This window comes from Diadema setosum, chromosome 5 (assembly GCF_964275005.1).
Source record: "Diadema setosum chromosome 5, eeDiaSeto1, whole genome shotgun sequence".
NCBI lineage: Eukaryota > Metazoa > Echinodermata > Echinoidea > Diadematoida > Diadematidae > Diadema > Diadema setosum.
Genome location: NC_092689.1, coordinates 16,152,591 through 16,167,647, shown reverse-complemented (window position 1 = coordinate 16,167,647; position 15,057 = coordinate 16,152,591). Strand labels below are relative to the sequence as shown.

Below are 15,057 nucleotides of genomic sequence, written 5' to 3'. Positions count from 1 at the left end.
TTCCTGAAATCGCCCTAGAATATTTATTATGAGCTATCAGCTCGGGGTTATTGGATCTGTCCCACCTTATGAAAGAATTTCAGGCGATAGTTGTCCCAGAATAGTGCAATATAGGTCAGTCCGAGAGATATTTCTTCGAAATTACATCATAAATATGTGTATGAATTGAATTATGAGATATAATTTTGCTTTCCTGGCTTTCGGACTATACCTGTAAACACTCCAGAGACAATGCATGACAAAACAATATGTCAAGGCAGACACTTTAATTGACCAAATCGGATCTTCTTTTCTTAATGCATACATTTATGATGAAAAATAGAAGACAGGCAGACGGACAAAAAACAACAACAACAAAACAACACTTCCCTCGTTCCGTGTCCTCTTCTAATTGGTAATTGCGAAGATTATAATAAGTTGTGTGAGCACTTGACACGCATGATCTACCCCCTCCCCCCCCCCCAAAAAAAAAGACCGAAATGAGTGACGGTATAACAACTTTTGACAAGCGGAGGGAAAGTGAAACGAAGGGTGGAGGGTCTTGGGCAGTTGCGTGCTTTCACGGCTCGGCAGTTATAAGTGAGTTCAGGTCAGAGTGATGGAAAGACCGAAGGGCAAAAGAGAAGGAAAGCAATGACCAAACACTCATGGCGTGAAGGCGACAAGAGAAAACACACAAACTCCCAGACAATGACAAACTTGTGTAGACAGGCATAAATTCTACACGACCAAGGGAAAGGGCAATGCAGGAAGATGGAGTTCATTGACAATTCTCCGCATGAGGACGCTGATAAGCTGCCTCTAGCTGTTTGACACTACCCTAACATAAATTTTCCTTCTAAAGCACTATCCGGGACTTAAAACCAGTCTGCAATAAATTGTGCTTGAATATAATTACCACTGCTTACATTATCACTAAAAATAGAAAAAATAATAAAAAATGTTAAAATATCATAATATTAATGTCAAGCAATCAAAGTTATCATTTTTGTTTGGGCAAAAATGAAATGCAAATTTCCTCTTTCATCAAGGTAGTGTGATGAAGCAAGGAAAGATATCATAGCTGTCTCAAGTGGTGTTAGTCTTATACTCGAGGCATCTTCGCGGGCATTCAATCGAGAGTAAAGGTCAGACCTCTTTCTGTCGTAAGGAATGATACTGATGTAGACGAACTCTGAAAGGTTTTGCCTAGGGGACGTACTTTTTTGACAGTAGATTTTTCTTTCGGAGGTCAAAACGGAAGTTTCTCATCCTTCCATCAAAATGCATTTGGAAAATTCTGTGAGAGAGAGAGAAAAAAGAGGAAACTCGACAGTCCTTTCTTTTTTCGGATTATTCTCTGGCTTCGTTAACTAAAAAGAAACGACAGAAAAGATGACATGTTTGTTTTTCTAACTTGTTACATTCCACTTATGGTGATAATTGGAGAAATCTACAAAGTATCGGAACTTTCTTCAGCCAGCCCCGTTTACAATTAGTCAGAAGCCGAAAATAGGATGAAAATTCCCACGCTGTTTGTAACCATCTTTCATCAGCAAAGAATACGACCCAGTTTTCCACTGAGGGTAATCTCTCCGCGAATCACTCCCCTTCGTCCCTTGTGTGTACAGGCACAAATTTGCACACATTCACTTAAGTAATTTTTCCTTTTCTTTTTCTACTTGGCAAATAATCGGGAAAATTAGATCATGAAGAATTAATGCTAGGCAAAACTTGTTATTTATTCCTTCACATTGCAGAGTAGTCGATGTGAAGATGACACTGCACAAATCCCAACAATTTGTAGTTGGGAGAATGTCCTTTACTTGATAACAAAACCCTCCAACTTTCCCACGAATTTGTTAGTGGTAAACAGGTTTGCACGCTGAAAAGTCATTTGTCTAATATCTCAAAGAAATATTCACTATAGCTCTTTTGCAATTTTTCCACTCCGGCATGTCTGTCATGTGTCATCACCCTTAGGTCGCCTCGAATAGTGAGTTGATTCGTGTTGATTTTAATAATTCCTGCCCCTAACTACTTTTCAGACTGATTTCCTTATACCCACACACATGGAAATGTTTTATGTAGGTTTACGCACAGATGTGGGTATTTGTGTGCGAGTACTAATCTTGGTTTTTCTGTATACCTCTGTGATTTTCATTGACTTTATACGATATAACAGTGTCATGTCTTTACATCTCGAGTGATAAATGCATTTCCTTGGTGTCCTGTTTGTAAAAAAAAAAAAAAAAAAAAAAAAAACGGGAACATCAAAACAAATGGAGGGGATATTATATTGATTTTGCAGAAGGAATCTAACGTTCCCAAAGGCCCCTCTTTCAGGAGAAAGGGTAAATGGAACCAGCCCGGCGTGCAGAAGGAGGTGTAATGCCATACCCTACAGCAATTTGTGTCAAACCGACAGACAGACAGACAGGAGTAACGTTTCATCTTCAGAGACTCTAAGGGTACACATCAAATATTGAACATGTACCCTTCTTGTGCACTTACCATATAAACAGAATCTTGACATTAATCGTTACATAATGACTTCAATAAACATCTATCTGTAGAATATTCATAATCACAAATCAAGTGGGGGAGGGGGACTTCACATCAACTATAAAATACTTCATAGGATTTAAAGGGAATACAACTGTGTTCATTGGTAGCAGAATCATGTAATTATTTTTCCAGAAGAGATTGCATTGCCATTAATCGTTACACATGACTTCAATATCTGTAGAATATTCATAATCACAAATCAAGTGGGGGGAGGGGGGCTTCACGTCAACTATATAATACTTCATAGGATTTAAAGGGAATACAACTGTGTTCATTTGTAGCACAATCATGTAATTGCTTTTCCAAAAGAGATTGCATTGTCATTAATCGTTACACATGACTTCAATAAACAATCTATAGAATATTAATAATTACAAATCAAGTGGGGGAGGGGTAGTTCATGTCAACTACATAATACTTCATAGGATTTAAAGGGAATACAACTGTGTTCATTCGTAGCAGAATCATGTAATTGTTTTTCCAAAAGAGATTGCAAATAAAACAAAATGAAAGAAAGGAAAAACGGTTAATGTAGTGACAGAGATAATGTAATAAGATTTCAGTTGCGATAGTAAGGAATGAAATGCCATTATAACAACAACCTTGTGGTTATCGATGCCAATTATATTTTCATTATATTTCTTAGGTACTGCACGAGGCGGGGGGGGGGGGGGGGAGATCAAAATTGGAAATGGTGGACCTTTCTGCAGGGAGAGAAGCGATCGACCGGACGGGGTGGGGTCTTGGAGGGGTATACCTTTCATGCCTCCGCTACGGAGTATCGCCGGAGGAATTATGTTTTCTAGTCGTCCGTTCGTCCGTTCGTCCGTGCGCACGTACGTCTTTCCGTCCGTAATTAATTTTGTGGACATGGTAACTAAATAACCGTTTGAGACATCCTTATGAACTTTTGGGTGCCCATCCTCAAGGTCAAAGGTCAAGGTCGAATTCTTCAAATTTCACTATTTCCCCCATATCTATGCAATGTCTGAAGGTACATGTATTTTCATGAAACTTGGTGTATACATATATTGCCAGATAAAGATTCTCTAGGAAAAGTTTTCGGACATGGGGTTAAATGTCAAAGGTCAAGTGAAAATGATGCAATATCACTTTTTCTCTATATCTCGGAAATGGCTCAAGGTATCTTCATGGAAATTAGTACGTGTACATATACTGCCTCACAATGTCTCTCTTTGGAATTTGGGTCATGGGTCAAATGTCATGGGTAAAAGGTCAGGTAAAATGCCAAAATTGTGCTATGGTGGACACTTTTTCTACATACCTTAGAGATTACTCATAGCATAAACTTAATCAAACTAGGTACGCACATGCATTACTGCACAATGATTCTTTAGGGTAGGACTTTTGCCATTGGATCAAAGGTCAAGCATGTCAAGTGATGATGTTAAAACTATTTTTTCACCTTGAATAGTTTGGGTTGACATGTATATCATATGTATCACGGGGGAGCCAATGCATTTTCGGAATGGAAATTCAACAACCTGGTGCCCACTTTAAGTGGAATATATATATACATATGTAATAAGAACGTAAAATAGAAATAAACCGCAGTGGATGGGATGGTGACAGATCTCATGGTAATGGCCTTGTATATAATGTAACAACAGAATAACGAGAATTGTAATTAGCAAATAGAAGAAAATCACTGAATTCATCAAATATTTACTGATGTTCTCATTTACGGTCTAAAGGGGGCAGAACTGTTCCTCCCTCACCATCCCCCTCCCCCCACCCCCCAGTATGGCCATCGTGGAGTTTGGGTCATACTGGCTCTCAAGTTCTCTCTCTCATATTTTCATCCGAAGTCAGATTCTCAAGCATAAACGCCAACCAATCGGGGGGGGGGGGGGTGAGTCTTCAACCTCTCAAGGTAATTTTTACGAAGTTATATATATATATATATATTTTTATTTTATTTTTTTTACACATCAATATCTAAGAATATTCTTCCTATTTTCGTCTGTTGATTTTGTTGTTCAAAAGGACCCCGCTGGGGGCTCGTTCATAACCCCTGGTCACCTCCCCACCCCCACCCACATTATGGGCCTGTGTATTCACTTTACAGTCTGAAATTGAATAGTTCCGAGTTGTAAGGTTTGTTGTCCTCTTTTTTTGTTCAACACGGCTCATTTGATTGCCGCTCGAGCTTTGCAAATTTGACCTTGTGTTATAAAAATGCACGTAGAGTATGCCGATGCGTTGTTGGCATATTATTTATGAGTAATAAACTGACAGGATTGCTGGCTATAACAGCTAAAGCCGATATCCTGCAAGTGAGATCGAAGTTTGATTAAAGAGATAAGCAAGAGATGAAACTACAAGCAAATACAAGCAAAATCGCAGATGAGAACTGTGTCTTCATTTGTGGAATATTTTACATTCATTTCGCATAACTGCCTGGAAACGACAACTATTTCGCACCGAAAAGGAATGAGGAAATCTTCCTATCGCTATCAATTTCTTTAGAATACATAAGGATCCGTTTGTGTCATATTGTGTAGCATTTAATGAGCCTGTTGCTCGAAACATACAGAAACCTTTCTCCTAAAGCCAAAATAGATATTTAATGCAGAGGCAGTGTATCGTGTTTCAAATGTCACTATAGGTTACATTAAGAAGGAGAAAGGAAGAAAAGAGTAAAGACCAAAAAAAAAAGAAGGAAATTAAATAAGACAACGAGAGAAGGAAAAGAAAGATGAGTCAGTGAATGAAAAGGGCAATTTAGTCCATTTGCTTGACATTTGGTCGAAGGCAAGCGAGGTAAGTGGTGAATATTTAAGTCGCGCCTCTGGTACGTTTTGCTGCTTATCGGTGCCTTCGAGGAACTTCATTTTAATTGTTTCCTTTAATTTTGGCCGCAGACCTTTAAGTTGTTGATGGCGCGTTGGAGAACGTTGAAAGGATGAGCCACGGTGAGTCCCGGTGTTTGCAGTCTGATTGATCTTGGGTGCTTGGTAGTTCGATCGCCCATCCTTCGTTTAGCATTTAGACTCTCCCACGTAGGTCACTGGGCATGTAGCGCGTACAATATGATGATGATGATGCTGGTGGCTTTGGTAAATTTGATGCACCACGCGATATCTCAGGTCGGGGTGCCGTCATGCCCCGGGATAACGCGTTGTATGGTGCCATCTCGTGTTCGTAAGTTAAAAATTAAACACTGCTATTTTGGCGGCCAAAATTAAATTTTAGCAGTCGGTGATAATGATCCCAATGACGCAAATTCAGCCCTTTTTTGAAGGTTGTCTTTTTGTCTCTCATTACAATTATGATGAAGACAATGATACTTGTTAAATGCTTTCAAAACATGTTATTACAATTTTGAACAGTATTTCAGAACAAGGTCATTTTTATCCACCAACTTGTCCTGTGATTAATTATTTTACGTCTTCCGTGGATTGGTAATGCATAGTGCGGTTCAGTTGTCTGTGTGTGACATTGGGATCACAGATGTAGCGTTTGTGATGAACGCTGAAGTTATGATGCTGCAGCACCGATAAGCTCATTGTCACAACAAAATTTTCCTCCATAAAGCACTAAAATTACTTTCACCAATTCCTTGGTAACCCAGGGGACAGCACTAAAAAAAAAAAATAAAAAAAAATATATATATATATATATATATATATATATATATATATATATATAAATTCAACAAAATGGCGGATTTCTATTTGGTACCAAAGGATACCAAATAGGCCCTACCGCATCGTTTGTTCCTGGCGTGCCATATTGACTTCGGAACCTCGCACTGTGGGCTGCGTCGTTCACCTGGGCTTCACCTGGCTCTCCTGCAGTAAACAATTTTATTTCATTGCTTGTTCGTAAACAGCTACCCTGTTTGTGTACTTTGTTAACTTTGTGTGCTCCAGATTTCTGGAGTTCCTTCCTACACTATGCCAATAGAGTCAGTTTTACGTCATGCTTTTGTACGATTGTTTCTTCCAGTTTGAATTTGTATGTATGTTCAGTTATTCATTTATCATGTGCTTTTTCGTGTTCTCGATATTTTTAGCACCCTAATTTACATGATTACGTAGAAAGCCCGCATTGTATTCACAGTATTTTTTTTTTATTGAACCATTAAAATTGAATTGAATTGAATTGAATTGATTACTTCGGTCGCTGGCTCCCCTCCAATGTTGCTCTCCTGCTCGTCATGAGGAAAAGTAAAGCATTTGGTGACGGAACGTCAAAAATATTTTGCTTAGGAATTATCATTATTTCAATATCATAAAAACAAAATTACATACCTTTCCTTCATATTTATCTTATCTCCCGCATATTACATAAACACAACTATGTTTTTAAAGGTGAAGGTTGTAAAATCGCAATGATTACTTCACGTAGTGAGTCGTTCTACATCTTAACCAAGTACTTTTGAATGAATTATATCAAGGGGGAAGATAAGAACTAATCAGAATGGGGGAAAAAAGAGCAACGCCATCCGAGACAGGCAAACGGAAAGCGATTTCGAAATGTCACGCCGGCAGGGAGGCGGGCGATATTTGGCTCCGATGACGACTGAATTAGGGGAGGCAATGGAAGTGGTATCTACCCTCGTTCCATGTTTGCGCTTCCCTACAGATTATGGGTGTTCGACCGCTCGCTGACAAGACTGCCCGTGCACGACCCCCGTGTGTACATTCGAGGAGATATTGAAGAACTGCAACTAGCCTCTGGACTCGCTGAATCCGAAACTTGAGAAGGACCATTTCTCCTGTTCGGAAGTTGCTTTTCCGCTTCAAATATACTTAGAATACCGATGCAGTGTTCTCTTAACTCCTGCTAACTTCCCATCGCAGTAAACTACAAAGAAATAGTGTGGAAATATTTCTTATCCCAGTCAGATCGCGTCTCACATTCAAGAAAGTATACGAAGATTTCTGAAAACGGCGTTGCATAAAAGATTATAAATTGAAGCAATGTTGGTATGTCCTTAGATTGCAACAGGTTATGGCCCAGTCACAATGTCGGCGATCTGTCGGGGATTAGTTTTGGCCGGGGGTCGTCGTAGAAAATAAAGAATCCTTGAACAATCCTAGCAATAATCCTAATAAAAGTGGAGCAGTCACATTGTCTGAGATTTTTTCAAGGATTTTGACCCGGTTTTGTCGAAAAATCGTGGGATTAGCCTCCGATCGCCTCCGATTGCATCGGAGGCGATCGGAGACGATATGTGCGATCGTCTTTTGGTGCTCCCCTTGGCATCTTCAAAATCTTCAAAATCTTCTGTCACAGCCTCCTGCAGCAAGAGCGTCTCAAACTTTTAGGGATCCGGTCGGAGGCGCCCTTATATACACGGCGATTTACTACGATTCCACCGTACGAATCGTCGGAGACGATCACAGAAAGCGTACGAATCGTCGCAGGGCGCCTCCGATTCAGTCGGAGGGCGCCGGAGACTACTCGCAGACATTGTATCTCAACCTGAATTTCCAATCCCACACAAAATCTTGCGACTAGTCTCAGATTATTCGGAGGACGCCTCCGATTAATCGGAGGGCATCGTAGGTCATCGGATATTGTGTCTGGGATGCCAAAAATGGGTGAAAAATCTTGCGAGCAATCTTGCAATTTTAAGTTCAAAGTTAGGGACCGCGACGGGTGTGGCGATGCCTAAAAAATCTGCGACAAGCCGCAGGCGTCCGGAGAGCGCCTCCGACGGGTGCAAAATCGTGAGATCTATGATTAAAATCAGCAGAGAATTGCAATGAAACTCGGTTTCGTTTTTTCTTGGACACGCTGTACATATCACACACACACACACACACACACACACACACACACACACACACACACACACATACATTTTGGATGTTATATTCAGCGCTCTCAAACACACACACACACACACACACACACACACAAAACAAAACAAAATCACACACACGAGGGAGTGGAGGTGTGGAGCATCGCAACTGGCCTCGTAGTGTGCACTCGCGGAATCCAAAACTTTAGAAAGGTCATTTCTCTTGTTCGAAATATACGTTTCTGCCTAAAATGTAATTGGCAGTCTGATGCACTACATACATATATATATATATATATATTTTTTTTTTCCCCCGCTGGCGCATTCCACATAGCGGGAAAATGAAAAAGGACGTAATAGCACTGAAGTTATTTTATTACCAGGCCAATTCGTGTCATTTTCGAAAGTACTACGAAATCTTAACAGGAGAAACACGACGTTGCATAAAAGTTCATAGATTTTAGCATTACACACTTTCTTCTTTCCACCGGCGACTCCAAGTAGAACAAAACAGCTTTCGTGGCTTACATTTTCTTGTTAATAATTGTTAACATCATAGGATTAACATCCGTAAACAAAAATGACTCATCTTTACTACAAGTATGTGTATGTCTTGCTGCATTACACTCAACAATCAAACAGATATCACATTTCGTCATGGGAAATTCAACTTTTGCTGTTTATAAAACAGATATCACATTTCGTCATGGGAAATTCAACTTTTGCTGTTCATGAAACAGATATCACATTTTGTCATGGAAGATTCAACCACCTGCAACTACTGATAAAAAAAAAAAAACCGATGCTGATGTTTCTGGTGGACTGGAAGTAATGTGATCATCTGCATCTGTTTTTTTCTTTCCCCATTCCTGAAATCTTTCAATGTGTATCCAAAAGACGAATTCTTTACAACGTCTCATCACACCAAGTATCTGGTGATTTGGATTGCTCAGTGACTTTGCTGGTTGGTCATTTTGTTTTGCCGGGGAGTTTTTCTTTCCTCGTTTAGCTGCGGAAGGATGCCGCTTCAGTTCAGTAACAAGATTATATCATTTTCATTTTCATTTTTATTTGTACTTTTGCTGTGCACCAACAATAGCGCGGTGTACCATTATTGCATTTGCCCGAGGAGATTAAACCACAGACCATTTTGTTGATTGGTAAATAACCCATTTCAAAGATTTGTTGGTCTGTGGTTACATTGCCGCAAACTTCCGTAACGTAGAGGTTTATAATACAATCGACTTAGTTTGACTTTTAGTTTAATAGCGCTCATACACATATACTTACACACACGTACACATACACAGCAGCATTACTTTCCCATGAGTATCTTTCCCTATAATCTTCTCCCCTTTCTTTCTTTTTTTTTAATTTCTTACTTCCCTTTCGACACCTCGATTCTTTTCACTTAATATTGATTCTATTTCTGGCGGGCAGACTCTCCGCATAAATGCTCTTATCCAGCCGAGACGCGGACAGCTGAATAATAAGGTTATATTTAGGCCTATGGTGAAAAGAATCAAATAACACATCTGATGGCTTCACTCATTTTTTTTTTTAAAAAGTAAACTTCAAACAACTGATTGCTTCGTTACCCTCTTGTAATTCTATTCAGTGAGCATTTAGCCTGATTACTGTCTCTTCTCTGTTGTTTCACAGATGTCCATGTACTTCAGTATCTCAGGATTTGTCCAAGCATCGCATCAAACGCTTGCAGCATCACTCGCTTGGAGCATTTGCACAAAATTATGGAGGTTCACATGCAACAAGTACTTTCCTTCGTAACTCTCTCCGGACGTGGGGAAATATCATCGCTGATTTCTCCAAGGCATGCGCGTTCCAATTAGTGACCAGGTGGTGGAGTCGTCAGATTAAGCAGGATTAATCAGGCCAAACATCAAAATGAATCCCATCAGTGTGTTGTTAAATGGGACCACGACGCCAAATACCTCCTATGATTATCATCGAGACCTCTACGAGGAGCCCTCGTGGGTTCGTGTGTTTTATGGCATACTGTTTGCCTTGGTCACGATCCTTGGTGTTGGCGGGAATTCGATCATCTGCTACATTGTGCTGGGTCACGCGCGCATGAGAACAGTGACCAACTACTCCATTGTGAACTTGGCCGTGAGCGATATACTGATGGCAGTAATGTGTGTGAACTTCTCGTTTTACGCCGCGATGTATCTCTCATGGCCGTTTGGGGAATTCATGTGCAAAGCTGTGTCGTATATCCAGAGCGTATCGGTTTCGGTGAGCATTTTCACCCTGGTGTCCATCAGCGTAGACCGATACATTGCTATTTGTTATCCATTGGTGCCGCGAATGGGCTCAACAAGAGCACTTTGGGTCATCGCAGTGATTTGGATAACGGCATGCGTGGTGGCGCTTCCCTCTGTTATATTCTCGACTGTCGGCACAGAGGGCGCTGCCACATTCTGCTCTGAAAGTCACTGGGAGCACACAAAAATTTACACATACGTATTAATGGCTATCCAATATTTCGTTCCTCTCTGTGTCTTAGCGGTCGCATACGGCAGAATTGGTTATGTCATTTGGAGTAGAAGGACTCCTGGTGAAACGCAAGACAGACGGATTAATGGATCCAAAACCAAGGTACTGACTGGATTTAGATAATCCATTACCATCACGGAGTTGTTTGCTCATATCCAGGATTTGCACTGGTTGTGACACTAGTGGCTTTGAGCAAGAAACCCATAGGCAAAAGAAAGACGCCTACAGACATTCACTGGAGTTATTAATTCGTCAAGGGAGGGTTAGCTATTTTTATTCGTGTTGAAATCGCACGACGTGTATACCCAGGGCGTTTAAGGAAGTCAATTTCAAAAAAAAAAAAATTAGTAACAACTGTGTATAGAATATAATTATTATTTTCTTATTATATATTTAAAAGAAAACTACCAACACAACGAGTCTTTTCATTTATTCATTTTCATTTAGGGCGGACAAGTTACAGAAGAAAGGTATAGTGTTACGTATAATATGGGCTACACAATACTGATACGACTTATGAAAATAGGTTTGCATAAAACTGTTTTTCGGCAAAAGCCAATCATTGAATAAAAAAGAGAAAACTTTATAAAATAATTATTTCAGATTAGGGCAAATGAGTGATATGAATCAACACATGTGTCAACCGTTCATGTAAGGTGAAATATTGAATTCATTTCAACAAGCCTTGGAGTTACCGATGTCTATTTTATATGGTGACAATGGTAGATTGTAAGTACAACAATGCTTGTCCAATTACAGCTAAAGCCAGGGTCATGCAATTAAAGACAATAAAGCATACAGGGTGTACTTCCTATAACTGAGATATACGTGTACGGATTGAAGAAAAGAGAAGACGTCAATTGGGAACCACTCGGGATAAAGTGAATCAAATGATCTGACTGAATTATGGCACATGTATTGAGAGTGTGAATGCAGGAGACTGTCGTCCTATAAGCATGTAGCTTGAAGATACGACAGCCTTGAAAGAGAAGAAAAAAAAAAGAAAACGGGCAAAACAAACATCATGTATACTTATCGAAAACAAAAAAAAAAGAACAGAACAGAGTCATTTTGATCAGTCATTCTATCTTTCGTAGAATCAGATAGTTACCTTCTTTTTTAGAATAAACAGTATTACTGAATATCAAACTGATTTCTTGGGCTAGAAAGAGTAACTTCCCACTAAACAATGTCAATTGCATAGAAGGGAGACAGAACTGGTACTGAAAGGTAACATTTTGCATTTCAGATTTATTGTGAGACGCATGGACGTCAAAAAAAAAAAAAAATCACACAAGGCTTTTGCAGCAATCTTGCCTAACACTAGGTCCATCCTTGTTCATATTGTAATGTGATGGTAAGAAATCCAGTGATTTGCATGAGTGGAATTGAAACGAAGTTATTCGTGACTGTTATTGTTAACAAGGTATATAGTATGATACGACACGTTTCAGATTCGTTCTACCTGTATACAACGAAATACGTTATGTAAATCATTTTTGTCACTAAGGAGATAAATCTAGGACAAACATACCATACCAAGTTGTAATGGAGCAAGTGAAAATGGATTATAAAGATTCCTTTCAGTGTAGCTGGTCATGAAAACGGCAAACACCGTTTTCTTTTAAAGACATATTATCTAAATAGAAAACTACTCGTGTCATTTCCGGCCATACCAAAGAGAAACAAAATCACGATTCAAAACTGGATTTTTCTTTTTTTTTCATTCAAACAAAACATTCAAAGCACTGAAGTAATGAGGGAAGGAATTCAAGAGCTTTTTTGGTGCATGCTCTAATAATTCTCTGTTTTGTAGTATTCATTTTCACGAAGAATAATTTCGTGTTACCAGCAAAAAGTGACAAACACATTTTCTCCATTGCAACTGATTGACAAGTTGCCCTATATCAATGCAGGTAACACCGAATTAATCAGTATTAACGATCAGACTCCTCTCCAGTGTATAAGAAGCGGTTTGTCAACCAGTTCCAACCAGTTCCATTCATTTGAATACATAAATATGCATTGCCCGATTAATGTTATCGGGATTCAGAACCAGTACTAGCTGTCTGGTGAAAGCTCAGTGGTCCAGTGGATAAGACGCCTGTCCGGTAATCAGGAGGTCGTTGGTTCGAAGCCAGTCCGAGTATGTTTGCCCACAATTTTTTTTTTTTTTTTTTTTTTTTTTACTAAAACACTGATTAATTCGATGTCTATTTACGTCGACATAGTGCAATTTGTAATTTAGATGCAATAAAAACAACTCGACGCGAAAAAAAAACCTGAAATATATTTTCATTAGATTTTGCATATTTAGGTGAAATTGAAGTCTTTTGATCTCTTCCTCTCTGTTTTCTGCAGCTGGTAAAGATGTTTGCCATGGTCGTGCTCCTGTTCACCCTCTGTTACCTACCTATACACATGTTTAACATCATACAAGAGGTGCATTCTGCGGTGCTCTACTACAGGTACATCAAACTGGTTTACCTCACCGTCCTTCTAGCCGCCATGAGCAACTGCGTCTACAACCCGTTCATCTACTGCTGGATGAATGCAAAGTTCAGAAACGGTTTCAAGTCCGTGTTCCGGTTCCTTCCCGGCGTGCATTACGATAGAGAGTGGCAGGGTGCCAACAAGCTGGAGCGTCGCAACACCGCTATGACACAGTTAACCATGATGTCAGCTTCACGCCGAGTGCGCTGCTCGGCCGAAGCCCGCCACTGCTGGCCTGAACACTCGACGTATGAATCCATCAGCAACGGGGAAAGAAATTCGCACACAAATAAGATCGCCGCCGTTTAGAAAAAGAAATAACAGCAACTACAACACCCAAACTAAGAAACAGAATAACACATAGATGACAAAAGCCGAAGTAAAATTCTAGACGTATGAGTTTTGGAGACCATTTGTCTTGATAACTAAAGGCGCCATATGTTAACATTTGAACCATGCAGTTCATCGTGTGTTCCCATTGAAGCTATTGTTCTTACGACACAGTCGTAAGTTATATTCAGTTGGGTTGCTATTAAGTTGATACAACCGCTCAGGCATTGACGCATACTTGCAAGGGTACGTGTGTATAATGTATCTAAATGAACACTTAATATTATCATAATTTTATATCTAAGTGATAATGTTAACATGTCAAAATGTCGCAAGTTTTGTTATAGGTGTAGCGTTTACCATTGCCCTGCCGGCAAATTATTCAAAATCAATTTCGTCGTTTAATCATTGGATATCACTGAAATCAACTCATGATAGACGAATGTGATGTAAATTATACCCTCGTCTTCACGAAAGTACTTGGACCAGAAGTGGTCTGACTGTTGTAATCATAATATTGTATGATGTGTATGTGATTCATCAGTTTGCTTTATGGCATAGTGTATGGAGATGAAACATCAGACTTTTAAAAACAAGAAAGCATGTGATGTTGCGAGTGTACCTAAAGCCAAATTGTTCGATGATTTTCAATGACATATCACACAAGTTAATTGTCAGCATTTTCACGTGCTTTTGCACGATGATTAAAAAAAACAATTAAATTGTTTTTATTTTTATCAGGGTCTTTTGCGTTCTCGTTACGGGTTTATATCTTCATAGACTCATAATTCTTTTGTTTTGAAAGGCAAGTCAGTTTATCAAGACTGCATAATCAACTGTACGAATGGAATTGAGCCTTTCTGTTAACCCTATCTGCGCCATAGGGACTTCGGAAAATGTGTACCACAACATGGGGTATTCTGCGTCAATCAGCACTCGAAGCACTTAAAGGTTTAAGGTACTAGTAAGCAATACTAAGATAAAAACGATATTCGATAACGTTTTCGATATTTTATTTGGCATACGACGGAACGCACATTGCTCCTCCCTTTGTGGTTATATGGTCGTCTGCCAGCTCTCTGTTAAGTTCAGCCTTTTCGTTAATGTTGTTACCCTGTTATAATCATTACCATAATGATTGCATAAATTTTAGCAGTATCATTTCATTGTTACTGCGTGCAATGTGAGTGGAAGTTTACTCTTGTAAAAGACAGGTTTCAAACATTAAAAATCAACGACGGGACACTCATCTTTCACGAGATTTCACTGACGTAACACTGTCCCGAAGTTGATACAAGAACGTGGCCTCGAACTCGGTTAAAAGTAAACCAACAGCAGAGGATTACGATACCTACAGGTCAGGAGATGACAATCTAAATCACACTTGCAGGCTA

At 39.4% G+C, this 15,057-nt stretch overlaps 1 protein-coding gene across 1 annotated transcript; it reads left to right on the top strand.

Moving 5' to 3' along the window:
• Positions 1–10,228: 10,228 nt before the first annotated feature.
• On the top strand, positions 10,229–13,642 carry LOC140228580 (RYamide receptor-like). The gene is made up of 2 exons (XM_072308810.1): positions 10,229–10,942; positions 13,202–13,642. Exons 1-2 carry the CDS (start codon positions 10,229–10,231, stop codon positions 13,640–13,642), a joined length of 1,155 nt encoding a protein of 384 aa, XP_072164911.1.
• The last annotated feature ends 1,415 nt before the right edge of the window (positions 13,643–15,057 follow it).

Coding starts and splice junctions, on each gene's coding strand:
- LOC140228580 (XM_072308810.1), top strand. CDS start 10,229: ATGAATCCCATCAGTGTGTTGTTAAATGGGACCACGACGCCAAATACC. Junction 10,943..13,201: donor TTAATGGATCCAAAACCAAG/GTACTGACTGGA, acceptor TGTTTTCTGCAG/CTGGTAAAGATGTTTGCCAT.